Source organism: Archocentrus centrarchus, chromosome 8 (genome assembly GCF_007364275.1).
Source record: "Archocentrus centrarchus isolate MPI-CPG fArcCen1 chromosome 8, fArcCen1, whole genome shotgun sequence".
Lineage (NCBI taxonomy): Eukaryota > Metazoa > Chordata > Actinopteri > Cichliformes > Cichlidae > Archocentrus > Archocentrus centrarchus.
This window is the reverse complement of record NC_044353.1, coordinates 30,010,740-30,032,141: the sequence shown is the minus strand read 5'-3', so window position 1 is coordinate 30,032,141 and position 21,402 is coordinate 30,010,740. Positions and strand designations below refer to the sequence as shown.

Here is a 21,402-nt window from a genome sequence, read left to right as displayed (position 1 = left end):
ACAGGGAGGCTGACACCAAGGTGAGGTAAAAAGGTTAAAATGAACTGAAATAGGAGTTCTCTACATTCCAGCCGTACCTGTCTATCAGTCTCACGGGCAGGGGAGTGAGGCAGACGAGGGGTGGAGTGCCCAGAGCTAGGGGGAGAAGGGGAGGCCAGGGTGGAGGACGTGATGGACGTGGGGATGAAGCCCCGTCCTGTGCTGTCTCTCCCCAGGGAAGAAGGAGGGATGGGCGGACTGTCCAAAGCCACACTGACCCGGCTCTCGATCTCCTCGGCACGCAGCTCTGTGTTCTCCTTCTCCTCCTGGATCAATCTGGGTTTTTATGCGCAGGGTGAGAAAGTGGATAATGTTAGAATGCAGAAGTGCACTTCAGCTCAAAACAAATCAGGACAGACTTAAAGGAGCAGTCTGACATTTTGGGGGGAAAAAAAGAAAATTAATACAACAGTCATGCATGTAGCTACAGCCAGCATTAGAGACAAAGCAAAGCAGCTCTCCTGGCTCTAATAATAAATATCCTGCACAGACAAGCATCACCAAAGTTGGCAAATTTACTTTTATATTCTGTCGGTTTATCTCTGAACAAAGCCTGGTTAGCTGTCACCTGCCTATCTCCATTCTTTATGCTAAGCTAAGCTAAGCTAAGCAGGTTGATAGGCCTGGCATCATTCTCTTCATTTTCCAAAAATGTTCCTTTGTGAGACAAAAATAGTTTAACATCAACCATAGGTACACATCATCAAGTAAACATGGTCCAAAGCAAATCATCATACTGTCTACTGGAATATTTTGCAAATCATTAAAATTCTGTCAGGTGTTCCCCAGTATGCCTAAGTAGTCCCAACTATTTTGTATCTTGGCATATATTTAGGATTCTCATTTCCATGTAAAGTTACCTATATTTGGTGGTATGGTGCTGTTCTGGGACATCGATGACATTCCACGACCTTATGTGGAAAGCTTGAGTAGCCCCCACACAGTAGGCATCAGTGAAAACAGATGACACAGCATGAAAAGGAAAACCAAGGGTGAAGGTGGGTTGCAAAGCGGCTTGAGTTGGCAGCCATCAGCTGATGTGGGCTGGCATTTAGATATGGCTTTCAGTCGCTCTACGGGGTCGATCTACGGGGACTGTGGTGACTGTGGTCTGAACTTAACTTTATCAGCCTGCCAAATAACTTCAAATTTATAGAACATGATGATTCCTTTCCATTAACTAATATCACAATGCCTGGACCTCAACTGCTCATTAATACAAGTATCCAATTAGCCAATCACATGGCAGGAAGTCAGTGAATTTAGGCGTGTAGACATGGTCAAGATGACCTGCTGAAGTTCAAACCGAGCATCAGAATATGGAGGAAAAGTGATTTAAGTAACTTTGAATATAGCATGGTTGTTGGTGCCAGACGAGCTGGTCTTAGTATTTCAGAAACTGCTGATCTACTGGGATTTTCCCACACAACCATCTCTAGGGTTTACAGAAAATGGTCCAAAAAAGAGAAACTATCCAGTGAGCGGCAGCTCTCTGGGTGAAAATGCCTTGTTGATGTTAGAGGTCAGAGGAGAATCTGCTTTGATAGTACAGCAGCATTAACTCAAATAACCACTCCTTACAACCAACGCACACCGAGCCAAACCTTGAAGCAGAGGGGCTGCAGCAGGAGAAGATCAACTGGGTACCACTCTTGTCACCTAAGAACAGGAAACTGAGGCTAAAGTTCACACGGTCTTACCAAAATTGGTTAAGAAAAGATTGGAAAAATGTTTCCTGGTCTGATGTGACTCAAGTTCTGCCCAGACATTTGGATGGTGGGGCCAGAATTTGTCATAAACAACATGAAGGCACAGATCCATCCTGCCTTGCATCAACTGCTCAGGCTGGCGGTGGTGATGGTACCGGGGATATTTTCCTGGCACACTTTGTGCGACTTGAAATGACCCTTACTTAAATGCCGCAGCCTACCTGAGTATTGTTGCTTATCATGTCATGCTTCCAGCACCTTCTTCTACAAAGAGTTAAGGCACTTCTGAAGGCAAAAGAGGGTCCAGCTCTGCCGTCAGCAGCTGCAACTTCTGCTTATGAACAAACTAATAACCTATTAATTTATCACTATCAGGGTCTGAGCAATTCTTCCAAAACTACATTTTCTCTTAAAGGCGTGTCAGTGAGGTGATGATATGTTTATTTTTGAGGTTGTAGCAGGTGTTGGTGTGAATCAGCCTCCAGTATGTAGGGAGGTGTTTCTCACATTCTTACTTCTCGGAAACTGTTGGCCTGCCTTACTTGATCTCCTTGTTGATGGCCTCCAGCTGTTCCTGCAGCATGATGGCCAGGGTCTGCACATCCGTCTGTCCGCTGGGGGACAGAAGCTCGGAGCCAAACCGAGCGTCCCCTTCATCCTCATCATCTGAGCATCCCACATCCATGCCTGGCTGGAACCCAGTCCCCATCAGAGCCTCACGCTCCCAGTCTGAGTACTGCACACAGAAAGCAGGATTTACTACACAGTGGGCATCTAAGCCCATTAACAAATACTAATCATTCAATGTTACACTGAGTTTAGTCTGAAAAAACTCAGGAACTCATGGATGGACTGCAGTGACTGCATATTTATGTAAATATTTATGTTCCCCTTTAATCTATCATAATTGTAAAGGCAACATTTTCTTATTCACTACTTTATGACAAAACATCTGAAAAATGTATAACTAGAGTGACCAGGTATCCCATTTTCCATGGCAACGTTAACATTGAGGATTCAAAGTGCAGAGTCCAAAAACAATGGGTGACATCCATCATCTGTATACAGTCTATGCTAGGAGCATTTAATTTCACAGATTTTCCATGACTGAACAACTTGTTTCACATGTAAACAAACTGTAGACGCTGGTGTCTACAGATTTTCTGGATTTTTCTTAGTCAACAAATTCCATTAGAAGACTAAAAGTAGTAGTATAACTACTGTATCCCAAATCCTATTTAGCGTGTTTCTCTCTGCTGCAGAGATCCGGTGTTGTACAAAAAGTATTACAGCTACACAGATTCTTTGCTACCAAAAAAAAAAAAAAAATCAATTACAGATATCAATTCTGAACCTTTGTAGAGTCATTCCTGAAGTAGCTTTTTTATAATGTCTTTGAGCCTCACCTTGGTAGAGTCCTCATGGGCAGAGCTCCAGCGTGCCCAGTGACTTCGTCTGACTACGCCCCCAGCAGAGGCATTACCAAAGGGATCCAGGTGAGTGGTGGAACCGGCTGGGAGGGACCCGCCTCCGTGGGAATACCTCAACTCCAGAGCGCTACCTGGCAGAGAGCGACTAGAAAAAATAAAAGGATACACGATAAGAGGAAGTGATTAATAATCGCGGTACAAAGCAGCAAACAATATGGGGTACTGAAACATAACGTGCCAACTCCAAAGCTGAGAAATTTAAAGTTAAATTAAAATAAAAAAATTAAAAGAGCAAAGTAAATGAAGATACAGTGCAAATATTCCTATTAGCCCCTCTACATGCAGCAATTACAGTGTGAAGATATGCAGATGAGAAGTGAGAAGTGAGCCATCTTGGATCATACATATGTTTGTACAGTGAGTGTGTATTGGCATCAATACTGTGCTTTGAGCACTGACTGTTTTAAATGCCTCCACTACAAAGTGATTTTTGCACAGTGACAACAAACCAATCACTGGACTCTTTACAGGTGAGGCCATTCAGGAGGCTCCAAGTCAGAAGCTTCCACTGGTGCTGATGTCTGAATGGTACCAACCTGGAGTACGAGCCCCCGGGCCTCGCTCTCAGCTGATCCAACTCCAGCTGAAGTCTTTCCAGCTCAGCAATCAGCTGGTCCTGGAAACGGAAAAGAGAGTTAAAGAAAAGAGGAAGAGTATGCCTGCTAGCTTAACCTGAGAATTAGGCCTAGAAGTTTGGTCACCTTGTTTGCCAACAGATCATCCTGGAGTTTCTTCATGTTGGACAGTTCCTCTGACAGGGCATTCTGGTGAAAAAGAATGAAGAGTAACAACAGTGTGTTTCTTCTTATTTTTCACCTCCTTTCACTCTGTGTTTATACCCACTCTGCATTTAATCATTAGTTATTATTAATCTCTGGTTCTCTTCCACAGTGTGCCTTTTGTTCTGTCTCCCTCCCTCCCAGTTGTCATTCCTTTAAACTCAATCCCACCTGGATTTCCTACATGCTGCAAAATCACAGCAGTTTAGAAAAGATCCCTTTTGTTTCCTGCTGCTCAGAATGTGTGTGTGGTAAATAAGAAAGTGCAAATAGTGCAGATTGTAGAGAACAGATTAAAAAAATTAACTGTCATGGTTTTCTAATCTGCATGTTTGTGCCTATTAATTGAAAAAATACTTGTAGTTCTACTTAAGTTGTCCTCAAATTGATCCAAACTGATGGTAAATCTCTGTATTTCTACATGAATATGCTCCAAAAAAAAAAATAAAAAGACACAAAAAGAGCTAATGAATCTTTGGTGTTTGAGGCACAATTTGGGAATGTACTCAAGTTTAAACTGGTCACTCCCTAGAGGGGGAGAGAAGTGAGTGAACACACCCGAGGCCAGGAGTTAATTTGGGGGTTAAGATAATATTTACTGCAGTTACTGCAGTTCTGATTTAAAAAAAATAAATAAATCTGTTATTGTGAATTCTTTCTGTGGTCGGAGCCGGTCACCTTTTCTTCTAGAGCAGCCATCCTCTCCTTCAGATGGAGCTGCAGCCTCTCGTTGGACTCAGACAGTAGCTTGTCCACTGTGTCAGAGAGACGCTTGTTGTGTTCATCATTCATCCTCTCTCTCTGCCTCGCCTGAGGGGGGAGAGTCAACAAGACGAGTGAGAGAGGAAGATTTTTTTAAAATCACTGCGTTGACTGAGAGAAGGGAGGGTGGAAGGAGAGTTAATAACAAGCAAGCTGCTTTACTGAGAGACAGAGACAACAATTTCTATCTGAATGCACACGGTCAAATGGAGGGTTTAGAAAATTAGTGTGCCTTTGTGCAGCGTAAAGCCTGACAAAAGGAATGGCATGAAAGAGGAGGAGGATGAAAATGCGGAAAGATGGAAAAGCAAGCATGACTCACTCGCTGTAGCTCCTGGTTCTTCTCCTCCAGTTGCGCCTCCATCTGTCGCAGTCGCTCCTCAAAGTTACCATGACGCTCCTCCGCCTGAGCGATTGGAGAGCAAGGTTAGAGCCTGAATCACGTTGGAACACTAATACAAATTAACACAAAAGGAACAGCTTGTTGACTTATTCTCTCAATTAGTTGCATGCCTGTACAGATCACAGCGTGACAGGAAAGTTTGTTTTCTTGTTTCTTACAGGACATTAATCACACCAGCCTTCCTGCCTGAACATGTAAGATGAAGTGGTAGACGTTTAAGTGGTTTGACTAAAGGGAGAAGAATGATTCTTATGCAAATTTTTTGGCAAGAGGAAAAATGTGTTTATGGGAATGCAAGAGGTTAACATACATGCAATTAAATCAGCCAGTCAGGAAGAATTTGGGTGCTGTACAGCCCTTGACGTGCCGAGCGCCCAAGGATGTAATAGCTGTGCTCACTCTGTGCCCTGAGCTGGCTTTCATCTCAGCTTGTCTGCTTATGAATTGCTGGCGCAACTTGATAAAATATTTGATATTCGTCTGTCTCTTGACATCTTTTTATTCTTCATTCTATTTGTGCATGAATGACCGCAAACATGCATATACAAATGCTCCTGCTTGCACCTGCCTGCATGTCCACACTCATGCAACAACGTCTCTGCACAGGAGCACTTTCCAGCTTGCACAAAATTTGTGTACATGCATGTAGGTACTTAAAGATGTCTTGAGAAAATATTGCTGTTTTTGTTTTGCTGTTAAAAAAAAAATGACTGGGGACCAAAAGGTTTGAAAAAACATTGCCAAACTCAAAACTCCACCCACAGAGGTTTCTGCTTACTGATTAGAACGTACACACCTTGTTGAGTGCAGCCACTCTCTGGGCGAGCTGGGCTTCGATCTCAGGCAGCGTCTCAGCCCTCTGCAGGGTTTGCTGCAGCTTCTGTTTGGCATCGTCAAGACGCTCCTGAAGCTGCCGGTTCTTCTCTTCACTCTGAAGAAGACAAGAGAAAGCAGGATATCAGGAGGTATGGGTGAAACTTGGACCAAGACAACAGAAGATCACCGAGGGCAAAAGACATGTTTAAAGCCGTTGGGGAGGGGAGAGCAATATAATGGCCCCCTCTGTGTGCCAATGTGAAACACAGCCAAGCTGCCAATCAACAGAATAAAGACATAAAGACACACGAGATGAACGAGACTTTGAGCCTAACCTGTCTGTAGAGCGACTCCTTGCTGGCCAGATCATTTTCCAGTTTATCTTTTATGTCATGGAGAGAAGTCGCCTCCCTCTGGGCACTCAGGTACCTGCAAACCAGAACCCAATGGCGACGTTAGAGCAGAACACTTTAGAAGACAGGTCATCTTTAATATGGAAGACTAAAACTGCCTGCACCAAAAACATATAAATAAATGACTCAGTAAATGAATTAATATCTCATTAAACCTACCAAAAATAATATCTAGGATAAATGCAGACATTATTTATAAAATATGACAATGAGTTGCTTCTGTATTTACAAACATGTTTTATTAAATATCTTTTTTATTTTTTCAGTCATTTATTTTATTTTATTAATAAAATTAAGTCTTCATTTATGTTTGTTTTGATGTATTTTGTTTCTGCTGTAAGTGAGTCTGCTGTGAGAGCAAACCATCAACCAAAAGGTGAAAAGCATGCTTAATATGATATTTGCATGATGAAGCTGGAGCGTATATACAAATGTAAAAAAAGGAAAAAGGGGAATAAACATGGCCACATATATGTCCATTTAAAAACGAAGAAAATAACAAATAAATGGGCATAAATGAAAGCAAGTAAATACAAATGCATATCATTTATGAATTATTTAAGGCCGACATTCATTTTTAATATAGTTTACTACATTGAACAGTATGTTATTTATCTGTTTCTTTCTGTTGCAGTCTCCATCCTCCACACTCCTCTGAGATGAGAAAACACAAACCTGCGTTCTAACGTGGTAATCCTCTCTTCCATGTCTTCCCTTTGACAGAGCGCCTGTGAAAATATGTCAAGACTGTGAGGAACAAATAGAAAGGCATAAGAGAGCAAATGATACATTTGCAAGTAGGTGTTCTCTAAAGGGAATTCACTTGGTGTGAACTGTTAGTTAAGGAATGATAATGACTGGCTGATAGTTGTCGTTGACAGGTGTCAGAAGCACCCCTCTGACATGGGGAGCTAAAGGCCGCAGTAGGAAATAAGTCTGCTGATTAAACTCGCTTAACAACCTTCTATGTTTCACACAGCTTTCAATCAGCTGCCAGCGCAGTGACTGATTTACAGGGAAGTATCCTCGCTAAATATGCCTGCAGCGCTACTGATGACACCATGGCTACACGGTGCTTTGCATGCAGCAGGTATGCACACAAACAGCTTCGTTACCACAACAAAAAGTATGAACAAAATAGCTGGCATAGCTGGAACTGGTGGCAGCTCGGCGAGTCTCACCTCCTTTAGATCCCTCTGTAGTTTCTGGTTGGTCTCCTCTGATCGAGCCAGTTCCCTCCTGGCAGATGTCAGCTGCTCTTCGATCTCCCCAACCTGAGAATGTGAGGGATACGAGGTTGTAGCAATTCAGGTTTGTGATATTTGACTGTTTTGGTCAGAGCATTAGTCCTTAGAAGCATCTGAAATGAGTACCTGTCTGCACATGAGGGCCAGTCTCTCTTTCAGCTGTCCCAGCTCTGACCTCTGCCTCTCAATCTCGCCCTCCCTCTGCCTGTCGATGTCGCCATCATCCAGGATGGAGGAGGGTCCATTGGGAAGCCTCTGAAAGAAAACGAAAGTTACTTTAATTCATATTAAAAGAATAAAGTTTCACTAGTAAGAAGTAGTAATACTTCCAGGGTTTCTGTTTATCATCTGCTGCTGAGTTTTGGCTTTGAAGAAAAACGTTTCTGTGTTTGCATTTTATGCAACTTTCCATCTGAGCAAGAAAAACTTTAAGTTTAACAATTTAAAAAAAAAAAACTGTAGCTTTTACCTTTAATTTTAACATTCATTTGTCATGAAGCTAACTGCAGATACAAATTTAAGATGCAAATGATCATAAAACATACTGCATTGCTACATGTTAAAAATGATTATAGTGTGTACAGCAACCTCTGAAACTATGAGGTGCCCCAGCGGTTTGAAAACATGTGGGTTGTTCTATTTAGTTAATTATAATGCAAATATATTTATTCTAGTCTTGTCAGCATTTTTACCCTCTAGTAACCTGATTTTAAAAAATATAAAGGTTTTACAGTATTCTCCTATTTAATTGGGAGCAGCATTTTTTGGACTATGTATGCTGATTAATTTATTCTATTTTTCTGTAATATCCTCGATATTTTTTTTTATATTTTATAGCACAGCTTTACTGCAGCCAACCTCAGCTGCTGCGTGATTGTGGGTCTCTCTGCCTTTGGTGACTGAAAATCATGCTATATCGGGTTGAGAAGCACCCCCAACCCCTTTAAGGCACCTGCGTGTTTTAATAAAAATACATAAAGGAATTGCTACTTGTACTCAAGAAGAAGCGCTGAATACTTCTCACACTAAGCCTTTTGTGTGTTTTAATGAATTTCAGCCTTTCAGCACCCACTGCTGTCTGCATAGATGAATTCTGGGAATAAAGCAACTGATGGAAATGAATTTATCTGTGCTCTATTGAGAGTAAAGATTGTGTCGGGTGAATGAAGTAGCAGAAACACAGAGTACTCTTACTGATAGTGGAAAGTTTCCATTAAAACAGAAGATGGTGTATGACATCGTCCTTGCAGATTGACTGAAATGCTGCTCAGTAGGTGTGAGCTGAGACCTGTCACTGACGGGGGAAGCCATATGGCAGCTATGCTGATTTAAGAATATAGTGTATACAGCTATTGCAATAGCTGCAATAGCTTCTGGCCCTCAGCGGCACCTGATCAACACTCCAGCTGCCAAGCAAAGAAAGAATAATGCAGCATTAAACTACACCCACCTTTATTTTTTGTTCTTCCCCAATTTATGATAAATGTATGCGACCCATAGAAAAATTGCAAATGTAAGTTTTTTTGCAATCAAATATTGATCTTGCCTCTTGTGCTCCAGGAACTCCATTTCCTAAACTGTGCAAACAAACAGATCTTAAAGGCTACTGGCTGCACCTCTGGAGTGATATAAATGTAATGTTAAATGTACTGCACATTCAATCCAGATGCTGTATCATTAAGAAGTGTATATTTAAAGATAGGGACAATTTACACCAACAAAATAAGCATATCTGTGTGCATTATTCCCATCCATGTTATCTTCGGCCAGTAGAAAATCCAATACCATTGTGTCATGTCAATTTGTGAGGAAATCCCTCGCAAAGAACTGTTCCATCTGCTGTAACACATCCTTTTAAGGTTTTTGCAATGAAATATTTATTTTGCCTCTTGTAAGTGTATGTGGCAAAAACCAAACCCAGACTTCACTGACTGCGAGATGGAGAAGTGTGATTCGTCTCTACTGTTCTAGAATCCAGTGGCAGTGTGCTTTACACCACTGCATCTGACACTTTGAATCGTGCTTGGTGATGTAAGGCTTGGATGCAGCTGCTCGGCCATGGAAACCCATTCCATGAAGCTCTCTGGGCACTGTTCCTGAGCTAATCTGAAGGCCACATGAAGTTTAGAGGTCTTTTTCTGCAGAAAGTCGTGACCTCTGTGCACTGAATTCAATGATTTGGATGCTTTTGGCAATATAGTGTACCGTATTTTCCGGAGTATAAGTCGCACTTTTTTTCATAGTTTGGCTGGGGGTGCGACCTATACTCCGGAGCGACGTATATGTGACATTTATAACACATGAACCAAAATACTCCAGCCACTTGACATCTCCGTGAACTGCAGCTTTAAGGCAGTGGATGATGGATGGAGAGCACAGCTTAACGGCAACTGGGAGAATGCGCCACCCAACTTTCCTGGAAGTCATTGGATGGATCAAGAAAACATGGGCTTCAGTGACAAACCATCCTGTTGGGATTCAGAAAGGCTGGAATAATTGGAACTGCAGCTGACGACGAGTCTGACTAACGCGACACAGAAGAGGAAGCGGCGCTTCGTCTACGGAGTGTACGGAATTGTTTAGAAGTGACACCGAGGATGAAGAATTCAATGGATTGATGGTTTGGTTAACTTGTTAGTATGTTCTTTATGCTATGGTTATCTGAATAACTTAATGTTACGTTAACATACCGAACACGTGTTCGTTGTGCGTCATGTAGCTGAATGTGTTACGTTAGCATAACGTAGGTGTAACCGTGTTCGTCCTGTTCTTTAATCCATTATTATTTTAAATTGCCGTTCAAGATGGAATTTCTGCTCTGGGTCTCGGATTCTATCAACCCCCCCCCCCAAAAAAAAGTGCGACTTATAGTCCAGTGCGACCTATATATGTTTTTTTCTTCTTTATTATGCATTTTTTGGCTGGTGCGACCTATACTCCGGAGCAACGTATAGTCCGAAAAATACGGTATATGGAACAATTGGTAATGTGTGTGACTCCTGTTCATGCTTGCACTGTTGCCACAGAATGTGAGGAAGCCACAAAAAGTGGAACAGCTTCTTTGCTGTGTAAAAGACAATGAAAACTCTCAGCTGGCTTTGTTTCTGCTCTTTTGTGCTTCTTCCTCTTTGTGATGAACTCCACTATCATTCCCTTTCCTGATTTGGTTAAAATTCTCATAATCCTTCACATTGTGCAGCCAAAGATCATGTAAATGGACACAATGAGGGACTATGAATCCAGCTACAGATGGTCAACATGGGAAAACATCTACACGCTAACACACTGATCGGTTTGTCATGATAGGCCCTTTTTCTATGGCTACTTATTAATTTTAGCTTGGTTCTGCTGCATGGGGAGAATATATTAGTCACTGTGACAGTATCACAGGTTATAGATCAGGTCAGGATGAATGCAACTCTGAAACCAGCCTATATTCTGCTCTCTACTGAAGAAATGTGATTCATTTGGGTACAATACGCAGACTGTGCTCCATGTTCTGTATGTACATAAAATTCTGCCTATGAAATGTGTTCTATTACCTCTTTGCCATTGTCTAGTCCTTGCTGGCGTCGTTTGATCTGCTCCCTTAAAGACAGAACCTAAAAACAATGCAGAAAAGAATCATCAAAGAGGCTGTAATTATCTTCTATTTCTAATTTGGGAAGAAAAATAAACAGAAACAGCTCACCTCTTGAGAGGAAGACTGCAGCTCTTCCTCTAGGACTGCCACGCGCTCCAGAGCTACCCGTAGCCTTTCCCGCACTTTCTCATCCAGAGCTTTGTGATGCTCAAACAAGGACTTGAGTGCCTTTAGGACCTCCACTTCGCTGGAGACCCCGGCCGGAGACTGGGCCTGCCTCTTCACCACGGTCATCCTCAGGCTGCGCTCGTGGCGGGACACCAGGCACTCCAGATGTTCAAGCAGCAGCTGGAAACACATATGGTTCACATGCAGTAAAAGCTCGCCACAGTGTGCCTTTGATATGTCTCAGAGGATTACACTTTCTCATGTGAAGTCTTTCAGAAAAGGCAAAGTTGCATGCCAGAATCAGAGGACTGCATGATGTAAAACAGTGGTGTAAGTGTACTGACTCGTGTGTTGTTTCTCTCCGCCTTCAGCTCTGCTATCTCCTCCTCTCTCTCCAGCAGCTGTTCGCGGCAGAGGTTCAGCTCTTTGGTCAGCACTGCAAACTCCTGCAGGGTCACAAGAGGGTGCTATTATTGAGTGAGCAGTGCTGCTGCTGCATGAGGTCATGAGTGCAGGTTACACATACACACACACACACACACACACACACACATGCACACGCGCACACACATGCATGCACATGCGCACATACACACACACACACACACTGAAGGTTTACAGTCAGGAAAAACTACTGTGTAAGCCTGTGGCGGCAGTATTATGATCTGGGGCTGCTTTAGTTGGTCGGGTCTCAGTTCAGTAATGTTATATGGCTGAAAATGAGGTCAGCTGACTCCCTGAACATTCAAAATGACCAGGTTTTTCCATCGATGCATTTCGTCTTCCATGATGGCTCCCCTGATTCCAAGATAACAGTGCCAGGATTCATCGGGTTCAGATTGTGAAAGGGGTTCAGAGAGCATGAGGCATCATTTTCATACACGGCGCCGAGTCCAGACCTGAACCCCACTGAGAATCTTTGCGATGTGCAGGAGAAGACTGTCCACAGCAGTCTGACTCTCCCTTGGGGTGCAAAGACCTGTTCCAGCTGCTCTGTAGCTTGGCTTATTAGCCTGGTGCTTAACTGCCAAGCATGGAGAAACACTGGAGTCTGCATCATACCTTTTCCAGCTTTGGCCGGCTATCCCAAAGGAAAAGAAAGGCGCAGCAGTAAAAGCCAAAAGGAGGTTTTTACTGCCAATCTTTTCCGTTAACCTGCAGTACAATTAACTACAGCAAACCGTTTGACAGATCTTGATTTCATTAGCAAACTCAACACTCATTGGCCTCAAAGAATTCCAGCACAGTAACCAAACAGATACTTGCACAGAAATGCAGCTACACTGTGGCTGTCAGAGGAAACGACTCACTGAAAACTGGTCTACCAGCACTTACAACACAATCTTTGCCATGTCTACCACAGCGCTCGTGGTGTCCAGACCTCGATATAAAAATCTAACCACCGGGTTTATTGCAGGCGTTGTACCTGAAATTGGTTTAATTGCACGATAAGCATGGCCTGCTATCTCCTATCATTAAAACATGGAGGTTAAACAAGCATGAGAGTAAATTAGGCCGGCCCAGTCTTTCTTTTTCCAGCTGTCAGCGGTCCAACTGAAATGTTGTGATTTTGTGCAATTTACTCCAATTATGTATATTTCGTGAGGTCAGCTACATGATAGTTACAATCAAAAGCTGAGGCAATAAATCAACAAACAGGGTGACATTATCAGCTCGCTCAGGCTGACTTTAGCTCTCAGCAGCTGAGGCTGTGTTTTTGTTTCTCCAATCACGCCCGCGACTGTGCACATAAAGTGTACCATAACCGCCCGCCCGTGCTCTGATTGTCCCCTCGTGTGTGACCGTGGCGTGATACACGCGTGACACAGAGCACATGACCATCCCGGAGCACGTGTGCACCAAAGGATGCGTGTTTTGAAAAATGCTTATGCAAACGAGCCAGTAAAGCGTACTGATGCATGTGGTGCTGCTGCTGCTATCTTTGCTCTGTGTTAAGAGTGATCAGTTTACCCACGTGGCAGCAAAGAGGCGCCTTACCTCACACTCTCTACCGGCCAAAAATGCATTTATAAAGTACAGCATGTACAGTCTGTAACAAGCCTCTGAGCTGATGTGCTCACTGGGCTGAAATAGCGGAGGATCAGAAAAATGAGTAAAAGAAAGGAGCTTATTTGAAAAGATGGAAGAGGAAGGATGAGGGAGGAAATTGCTGTGTGCAGATGGCACGTTCTGGACCCAAAGGATTTTATAATTTTGGGATTAAATCATGTAAAGGATGGTGTGAAATGGACCGTCATAACCAGACACTTTCCATCATATTGGTCAGGTGGATGATGGAAATCTTTCAGTGCTGTGACTGACATCATTTCCTACCACTGAATCCCACCTTCATCCATTTCAGTCTCCCCCTGTCATGATGCACACATCTAAAACACACTCAAGCCTCATTAGCATGCAGCAATATGCAAATGGACTTGATTTGTTAGTCTCTGTGAGTTTCATATCACCAGGTTTTTCTCTCTCTCTTTCTCTCCACGCCATGCTGTCGCTCACTCCATCTCTCTCTCCTATTTTTCCTCTCCTGGCAACGTCTACATGCACAGATAAACTCGGTGAACTCATCTACTGTAGAATGTGCCACAGCCATCCATGTGTTCCTCTATTTGTGTGTTTCTGCAGATGTGTGCGCCATATTGATCTCCTCTCAGTGAGGGAACACGGTCCTTTAATGTCCAGTCATTCTCCGTTAGAATGTGCAGTGCTGATATTTCAGGCATGGCGAGAGAGAGAGAGACAGAGAGAGAAATAGGTACCAACAATGAGGGAGACAACACTGTGGCCCAAGGCGTCCAACAATGACTCCAGCCTGAAAATAGAGATGGAGCTCTTCTATGTTGAGTGGAATTACAACATGATTAGCTCTCGGGCATGGGATGTGGGATAATATTGGCTTTTGCGCTACAGGGGCAAATGAAACATTGTGCCATCATCTCCAGGCTTCAGGTGGGACCAGTTTATGCCGCACACATTTTAACATCACATCTGAAAAACCCAGAAGGTTGTGGGACACTTAGTGCTTAAAAGCTTAATTTAATCATACGGCTACAAAAAAAAAATGCTTTTCATGATAAAAAAAAAGCTAGTTAAAGCTTTGTCAAGTTGTATGTTGTGTTTAAGGATGCAGTCTTCCTCATGGCCAGCAGAGGGTGACATCACCAGTTGCAAAAAGAGGTCTGAATGTATGGATGTCTATGGGGAAAATGACGCTGCTTCTCACTTGATTCGTGCCCTCAGTAAACATTGTCTTGGTGAGTTTATGGTCCCAATCAGGAGATTCAAGTCTAACAGCACAGCGTTATAACTGATGGTCTCACTCAGAGTAAAAAAGACGATAAAGCAGCGTATGCTTTAGGATTTGGCAGCAACTTCCTTAATTGTCTGATACACCTCTTGCTCGGGACATCTGGATGTAAAAAATATTGTTGAGTACAGCAGCAGTATTATTTCCATCCATCTATTTAAATATTAAAATTTATGAATATAAAATTTTTAACTTGAATATTTCCATTTTTGGTGTATTTTTATCAGTTATTAATTAGTATTCAAAAATAAATAAATCTTATATTCTACATGTGATTAGCTCATAGGTTGAATTCCCAATGTAAGGCAAAAAAATTGAGCTGTGTCTCACACACATGACTCTACAGCCTGAATGTGTCTACATTAATAATCAGTTTGTATTTTGGTCCTTTTATTAGAAAATAATAATATTCTAGAGACCAAAGAGATGTCTACAAATGCCTTATTTCTGTCAAAAATTCAAAATTATTCAATTTTCTATCATAGCAGATCAAGAAAACATAAAAAGTTTGAACTATACCATTTTGACTATATCTGCAATTTTTCTTAAAAAATACTCAGATTTTCTGCTGATTCATTTTTCAGCCAGTGCTCTTTCAGTTGATCAGATCTTTATGTGTGTTGCTGTAGTTTAAACGTGCCTGGAGGAGCCCAGCTCAGCGCCACCTGGACCATCGACCACATTAAAATCCTGCTTATAGGTTCACATATCAATAATTCAACAAGGAACCATTTTCACTTTGAGTACATCTGATAGAAGGAAACGGCGTACTGATAATAACTGTTTACTTTTCCAGAACTTCAAATACAGCATTTCTACTTGTAATTCCACCTACAGTTTTTCATCATGTCATTGATGCTTCATATGTTTAAGCAGCTTTCAGATCTGCTGGGCGACTACGTTTACTCAGTATTTACATGCACATGCACAATACATCAATATCCTGAGTGCATAAGACATAAATGTCTCATCTTTGTTTACTTAGTTACAACCTATGTTGTTATTGTTTATTGTCTGATTTAGGGGGTGTCACAATAACCTTCCATTGGAGATAACTGTGATATATTTCAGATATGGTATTATATCTTATTAACATTACAAAAATAATTCAGGGTGAATTTTAGTGAAATAAAGGTTGGCAGAGTTTCGGTTGGTTCGGAGTCCAGTATCACTCCATATTTTTCCTCTTCCATGCAGCCGCTCTGTGCCTGGGCCCTGCTCCACAGCTTGAGAACTGCTACATTAAAGGAACACTTCACCTTCACGTGTATGCTTGTGAGGTACAGTATTATAATAAACAACCTGAGGTACAGTATTATAATAAACAACCACAAAACACATTGCAAAAATTTTACCAAAGTCTGCATCAGTTTTATTAACATTCGCCCAAAATATATGTATGAACGCTAAGAACTAAGCCTGTTTTTCCTGTTCTGACAAATCTATAAAATATGAAGCGCCTGTAAATAGACAACTGTAATGAATCTATTCAATATCTCCCTAACTGTATTTTTTTTCCATGCATGCCATATACTGTATCCCTGCATGTTACTGCAGGATGAGATTCAGTGTCCACAGCACTGCGAGCAACAAAAAATGTGCGAGAGAATGATGTAAATATTGCATCTGATGTGATGATGCATTGCATTTAGCTACCAAACCCACACTGTGAAACAACCAGGCTGCAGAAGCATGCAGAAGAGTTAAAACCATAATTTGGGACATGTGTACACTTCTGCCTGTGGTTTAGAGTGTGCGTTGTGGCATGATTGGGCCTGTTGGACAAAATGTTGCTACATTACATAATCCTGCTTCATTCACACCTTCGATCTGACCTTGAGAAGAAAAGCAGAAATGTGAACTACTTCCCTTTAAGTGCATTCATGATCAGGGAGAAGGATAAACATAAAGACAGTGATGTGTCTTTCTCAGCCTGGTGTATTTAGCTCCTGCCCAACCTCCTGAATCCGTGTGACCCACCCGCGCCCCTCGCCCTTCGTACCTGTGGCAGGGCGATGGACAGTTGCCTCTGGAGGGACTCCTTCTCGTGGCCAAGCTCTCGTAGGCGTAGATGCGCCGTCCCCAGACTCTCCTGCGTCTCCCTCAAGCTCTCCAGCAGCCTCTCCCTCTCCGTCAGCATGTTCACCATCAGCGACTCCAGGTTGCCTGTGCTTCCCCCTTCATCGCCTCCACCGCTGCCGCCGCGGGGGTCCCGGCTGCCATAGCCCCCCATGCCGCCCATTCCACCACCCATCCCTCCTCCTCCGCCCCCCGCTGGGGAAGACGAGCCACCTCCGCCCCCACCACGCCCATCCTCCGAGATGGTGGGCATCACCTCGCACATCATCTTGAGGCCTGGGTGTGAGAGGCGTTATCTGAGAAGATGACTAGGACACTTGTGTAGAGTGTCTGGTGAGCGGTTGGTCAGCTCTCGTCATGAAACGCTGAGCAGTTAGTTTGTTTATTTTTGGGGGGAGAGGGGGTATCTTTCCTCTCAAGCTGACTCGGTGAGGCTCACAGGTAAGAAATAAGCACTGGGGAGGATGACCACGGCAGCTTTGTGAATTTGTGAGAAATAAGGGGGGGGAAGGGGGGGTATAAGGTGGCAGTCCCAGTGGTTGGAACGGCAGGCAGTGTAGGGTGACAGCCGCTAAAGGAGGGTGGTGAAGAGGGGGAAGGGGGTGAGGTGGGGTGCAGGGGTAAGAGGGAGAAGTGCAGGTTTGATGGGCGACCTCTGACCCCCTGGCCCAGGCTTCACTGTGATGCCAGATGAACCTGGAAGAAGAAGAAGAAAGAGAGGTCATTTTGAGGGAAATCTGTGATGGATGTGGTGATGAAAGGAGCTGCAGCTGAATAAAACGATGAAGGCAACTAATGTGAGCCAGGCCGAGATTCCTAACCAACTCACATGGATCATACACACACACACACACACACACACACTGACATATCTCCAGCGTTTTTTTTTTTTTCCAAACCTTAAAAGAAAGCATTGCTCTTGCAGCAGCGCTGTCTTTTAATACTGACACTAGCATCGCGATAATCTTGGTGGAATTCATCCATCTCTCTCGGCTTTATGTATCCGCGCGTCCACAGCGATAATGGTAATAATGAATGCGCATGATGTACGGAAATGAGTCTACAAAACGCTGTCACGCAAATACAGAGCAAGCATCAAGCCTGTAGGCTGGAGAAAGATGCGGCGCCGTTTCTTATATTTATTTAGGGGGGAAAGGGTGTCATCATGAATTGTAATTACGGGCTGTATCCAGGGGGAAAATCGGCTTCCGAGCCTATCTGAAAAAATAAATAATAAATACATAAATATATATTCTGTCTGAATCTGGAGACTTATTATCACCGGAGTGCTCAGACGGGGAATTAATCCCTGTTTGGGGGAAATAAATGATCCAAATGTGTGGAAAACCAGCGCATTTTCATGCGCTTAAAAGCTGCACAGGATAGCCTCACACTGCTATCACATCATGGTGGGAGGTGCCAATCATCCTGTAAATGATGGAGGCCTAATTAACGAGATTGAACCAGGAGATATTAAACATTATTGGATTATTTCTCTTTTTGGTAATAAGATGAGCCTAAATGTCGCGAAAACGCTGCGCCGCGTTTGGCTTTATTCCGACTGCAAGGCGTCTATTTCCTATCAACACCCCATTGCCCCCCACACGCCACCCTGCTCTCCCCCCCACCCACCCATAAAAACAGCTGGACGGTCTAACGCACGGCTGGATCTGCGTGCCGCACATCACCGTGGCATTTCTGCGTGTCTTACCCTTTCCTTGAGCGACAGAGAAAGGAAATAAACGCGCATCGTGGCCCGGTTCACTCCATCAGAGAAGCTGAGAGACGGAGGCTGCAGGTTATCCCCGTTACAGCCCGGTTACCAGCCTGCCCCATCCCCTCCCTCTCCCTGCTGTGGCAGAGACGGCACGGATCAGCTGCGGCGTCAAACTGCACGCAGCCGACACAGGAGGCATCCGGTCGAGACTTTCAGATTAAAAGTGAAACGCATCCCCAGGGATGCAGCTTTTCTATAAATGACTTTTATAGACATTTTAAGTATACTAAGTATGTGAGGGTGGTGCAGGACACATATGAGTCCTCAATTAAATTAGATTTTATTTATATAGCACCAAATCACAACAACAATCGCCTCACAACTGACAGATGAAGTGAGGCAGGAGTCTCCGTGGACTATGATGTTTGCAGATGACACTGTGGTCTGTAGTGAGAGTAGGGAGCAGGTGGAATAGAGCCTGGAGAGGAGGAGGTATGCTCCAACGAAAGGAGGAATGAAAATCGGAATGCATGCGTGTGAGTGAGAGGGAGACAGGTGTAACAGCAAAGCTGCAAGGAGCAGAGGTAGTGAAGGAAGATAAGGTTAAATATCTGGGGTCAACCATCCAAAGCAATGGACAGTCATTGGGAGTCAGCAGAATGGACAAGATTAAAAATGAGTCCTTCAGAGGGAGGGAAGTTAGAGAGAGTTTGAACGTGTGCAGAGGAGGGAGAGTTGATATACTAGACAAAGGATGTTGAAGATGGAGGTGCCAGGCAGGAGGAAAAGTGGAAGAACACAGAGAAGATTCATAGATGGAGTGAAAGAGGACATGCAGAGGGTCAGTGTAACAGAGGGGGGATGTTAGACACAGGGTGACCTCTAAAAGGAGCAGCTGAAAGAAGAAGAAGAGGCATTTCAAGACCGACATGGCATTTTAAGAACTGGAATCAGTGAAAGAATTCTTCAGTAAAGATGGTGGTAGAACTTTTTTTTTAACTTTCAGGAGAAAATTTTTTTTTTTTTTTTTTTTTACTAGATCATTGCTGTTTTTTTATGACTTCATGGCAGATGAAATCTCAAATTTGTATGTGTGTGTGCACTCACAACGGGCCAGTATAAGTGTGTCTGGATGAATAAGGACACTGATTGAGACGCAGTAGAGAGGAGTTATGATTTATTGATTTACAGGTGGTGAACATATATTGTATTCTAATAAATATGCTGCTATAAGGTTGTCCTGTTGGGGAAAAAAAAAAACCACACTGAAAAAAAGAACATTTCAAGGAGGTTTACAATGAAGACAAACTCCGGCTTTTCCGCCTCTCTTCCTGTTGTATCTGCGAAGCTTGACGACCTCCAATCATTTTCTCTGCTCGCGAAGATGCTGGCCCTTAAAGAAACAAGCTCTTACCGGCTTTCGCGTTTTCTGGCCTCTCATCCTCACATTTACTTCCAGCTGCGCCGCGTCGCTCTTTCTCCGTCCTTAACCGCAGAATCTGCGCAGCAACGTGCGGACATACTTTCCAATTTGTCCTCTTTGTGTAATAGCTAAAACTTGGCAACACAGTGGAGCAATTGCACCCTCTAGTGTCTGAGATGGACAAATTCAGTGCACTGGTAGCGCAAGGTTTCAGGCCAAATGTCTGGATTTTAGGCAACCATCATCATTTTTTGTTAAACTGGAAGCTTTTAAAAGGTCGCAGTCAGCAATAAACAACTTAAAAATGAGCAAACTTGAACTTTTGCGAAGTCAGACATTAGACAGGAATGTAGGGTTTATTGTGGGGAGCACTCTTTTAAAAAATAAATCTAATTAAACAGAAAAATACACATATAAATGTACTCTTTTGGGTAATTAGTCTCGAAAACTATAGCTGTGAAAAATTTCCATTTACCTCACTAATAGGAGCTCCGGGGAGGCGGATTTTAAGCCTCTAGGTGATAGTGGAGGTGGTGGGCTGGGGGGAGGGGGTGCTGCTGGGGTGACGTAATGTCCTCTACAGAGCGCCACCAGTGCATCTTAATTAAATAGTTCTGAGAGGAAAGGAATACTACAAGAAGGATGAACAGAAGAAAAAAAAGAAAACTCAGATGAGAGGGCTGCCATTCATTTTAATACTTAAAGGACATAATCCGTGATATCTAGAATATTAAAGTTTTTGGTGTTCCAACTGAATGACACAGGACTGTATGGTATATTAGATATAAATCTTTACTGGAAAAAAGCTGGCTTGTACACTCACTGATCACTTTATTAGGTACACCAAACCAATATCAGGGTGGACCTCCTTTTGTCTTCAAAACTGCCTCAATTCTTTGTGACATAAATTTAAAAATGTTCCTCAGACATTCTGGTCCATACTGACACAACAGTTTCACACAGTTGCTGCATATTTGACGAGAATCCCACTGCATCCCAAAGGTGCTGTATTGCACTGTCATGCTCAAGAAACCTTTTTGAGATAATTTGAGCTTCGTGACATGGCGTGTTATCCTGATGGAAGTGGCCATCAGAAGAGATGGAGATGGTCAGCAACAGTACTCAGGTAGGCTGTGGCATTTAAACAACGCTCAGGTGGTAATAAGAAAATATCCCCCCATACCATTACACCACCATCAGCCTGAACTGTTAGTACTAGGCGGGATGGATCAGATGGCTCAGAACAGTCGATGTGTTTCCAATCTTCTACTATGCAGTTTTGGTGAGCCTGTGTGAACTGTAGCCTCAGTTTCCTGTTCTTAGCTGATAGTAGTGGCACTCAGTGTGGTCTTATGCCATGTTGTGTGTTCTCAGAGATGCTCTTCTGCATGGTTGTAAGTAGCAGTTAATTGAGTTACTGTTGCCTTGCCATCAACTTGAAGCAGTCTGTCC

At 43.1% G+C, this 21,402-nt stretch overlaps 1 protein-coding gene across 1 annotated transcript in view; it reads right to left on the bottom strand.

Annotated features, from left to right (window-relative positions):
- Window positions 1-17,231, bottom strand: part of ppfia3 (PTPRF interacting protein alpha 3) — a 28,732-nt gene extending 11,501 nt beyond the window's left edge. The window contains exons 1-16 of the mRNA XM_030735774.1: window positions 16,734-17,231; window positions 11,754-11,855; window positions 11,350-11,589; window positions 11,201-11,260; window positions 7,785-7,913; window positions 7,593-7,685; window positions 7,087-7,139; window positions 6,334-6,427; window positions 5,979-6,113; window positions 5,102-5,185; window positions 4,696-4,827; window positions 3,940-4,002; window positions 3,775-3,854; window positions 3,155-3,323; window positions 2,291-2,484; window positions 78-315 (exon numbers count right to left, since the gene is read on the bottom strand). Coding sequence (XP_030591634.1) covers window positions 78-315; window positions 2,291-2,484; window positions 3,155-3,323; window positions 3,775-3,854; window positions 3,940-4,002; window positions 4,696-4,827; window positions 5,102-5,185; window positions 5,979-6,113; window positions 6,334-6,427; window positions 7,087-7,139; window positions 7,593-7,685; window positions 7,785-7,913; window positions 11,201-11,260; window positions 11,350-11,589; window positions 11,754-11,855; window positions 16,734-17,078 — 2,211 coding nt within the window. The 5' untranslated portion in view covers window positions 17,079-17,231. The remainder of the gene's footprint in view (window positions 1-77; window positions 316-2,290; window positions 2,485-3,154; window positions 3,324-3,774; window positions 3,855-3,939; window positions 4,003-4,695; window positions 4,828-5,101; window positions 5,186-5,978; window positions 6,114-6,333; window positions 6,428-7,086; window positions 7,140-7,592; window positions 7,686-7,784; window positions 7,914-11,200; window positions 11,261-11,349; window positions 11,590-11,753; window positions 11,856-16,733) is intronic.
- Between the last annotated feature and the right edge of the window lie 4,171 nt (window positions 17,232-21,402).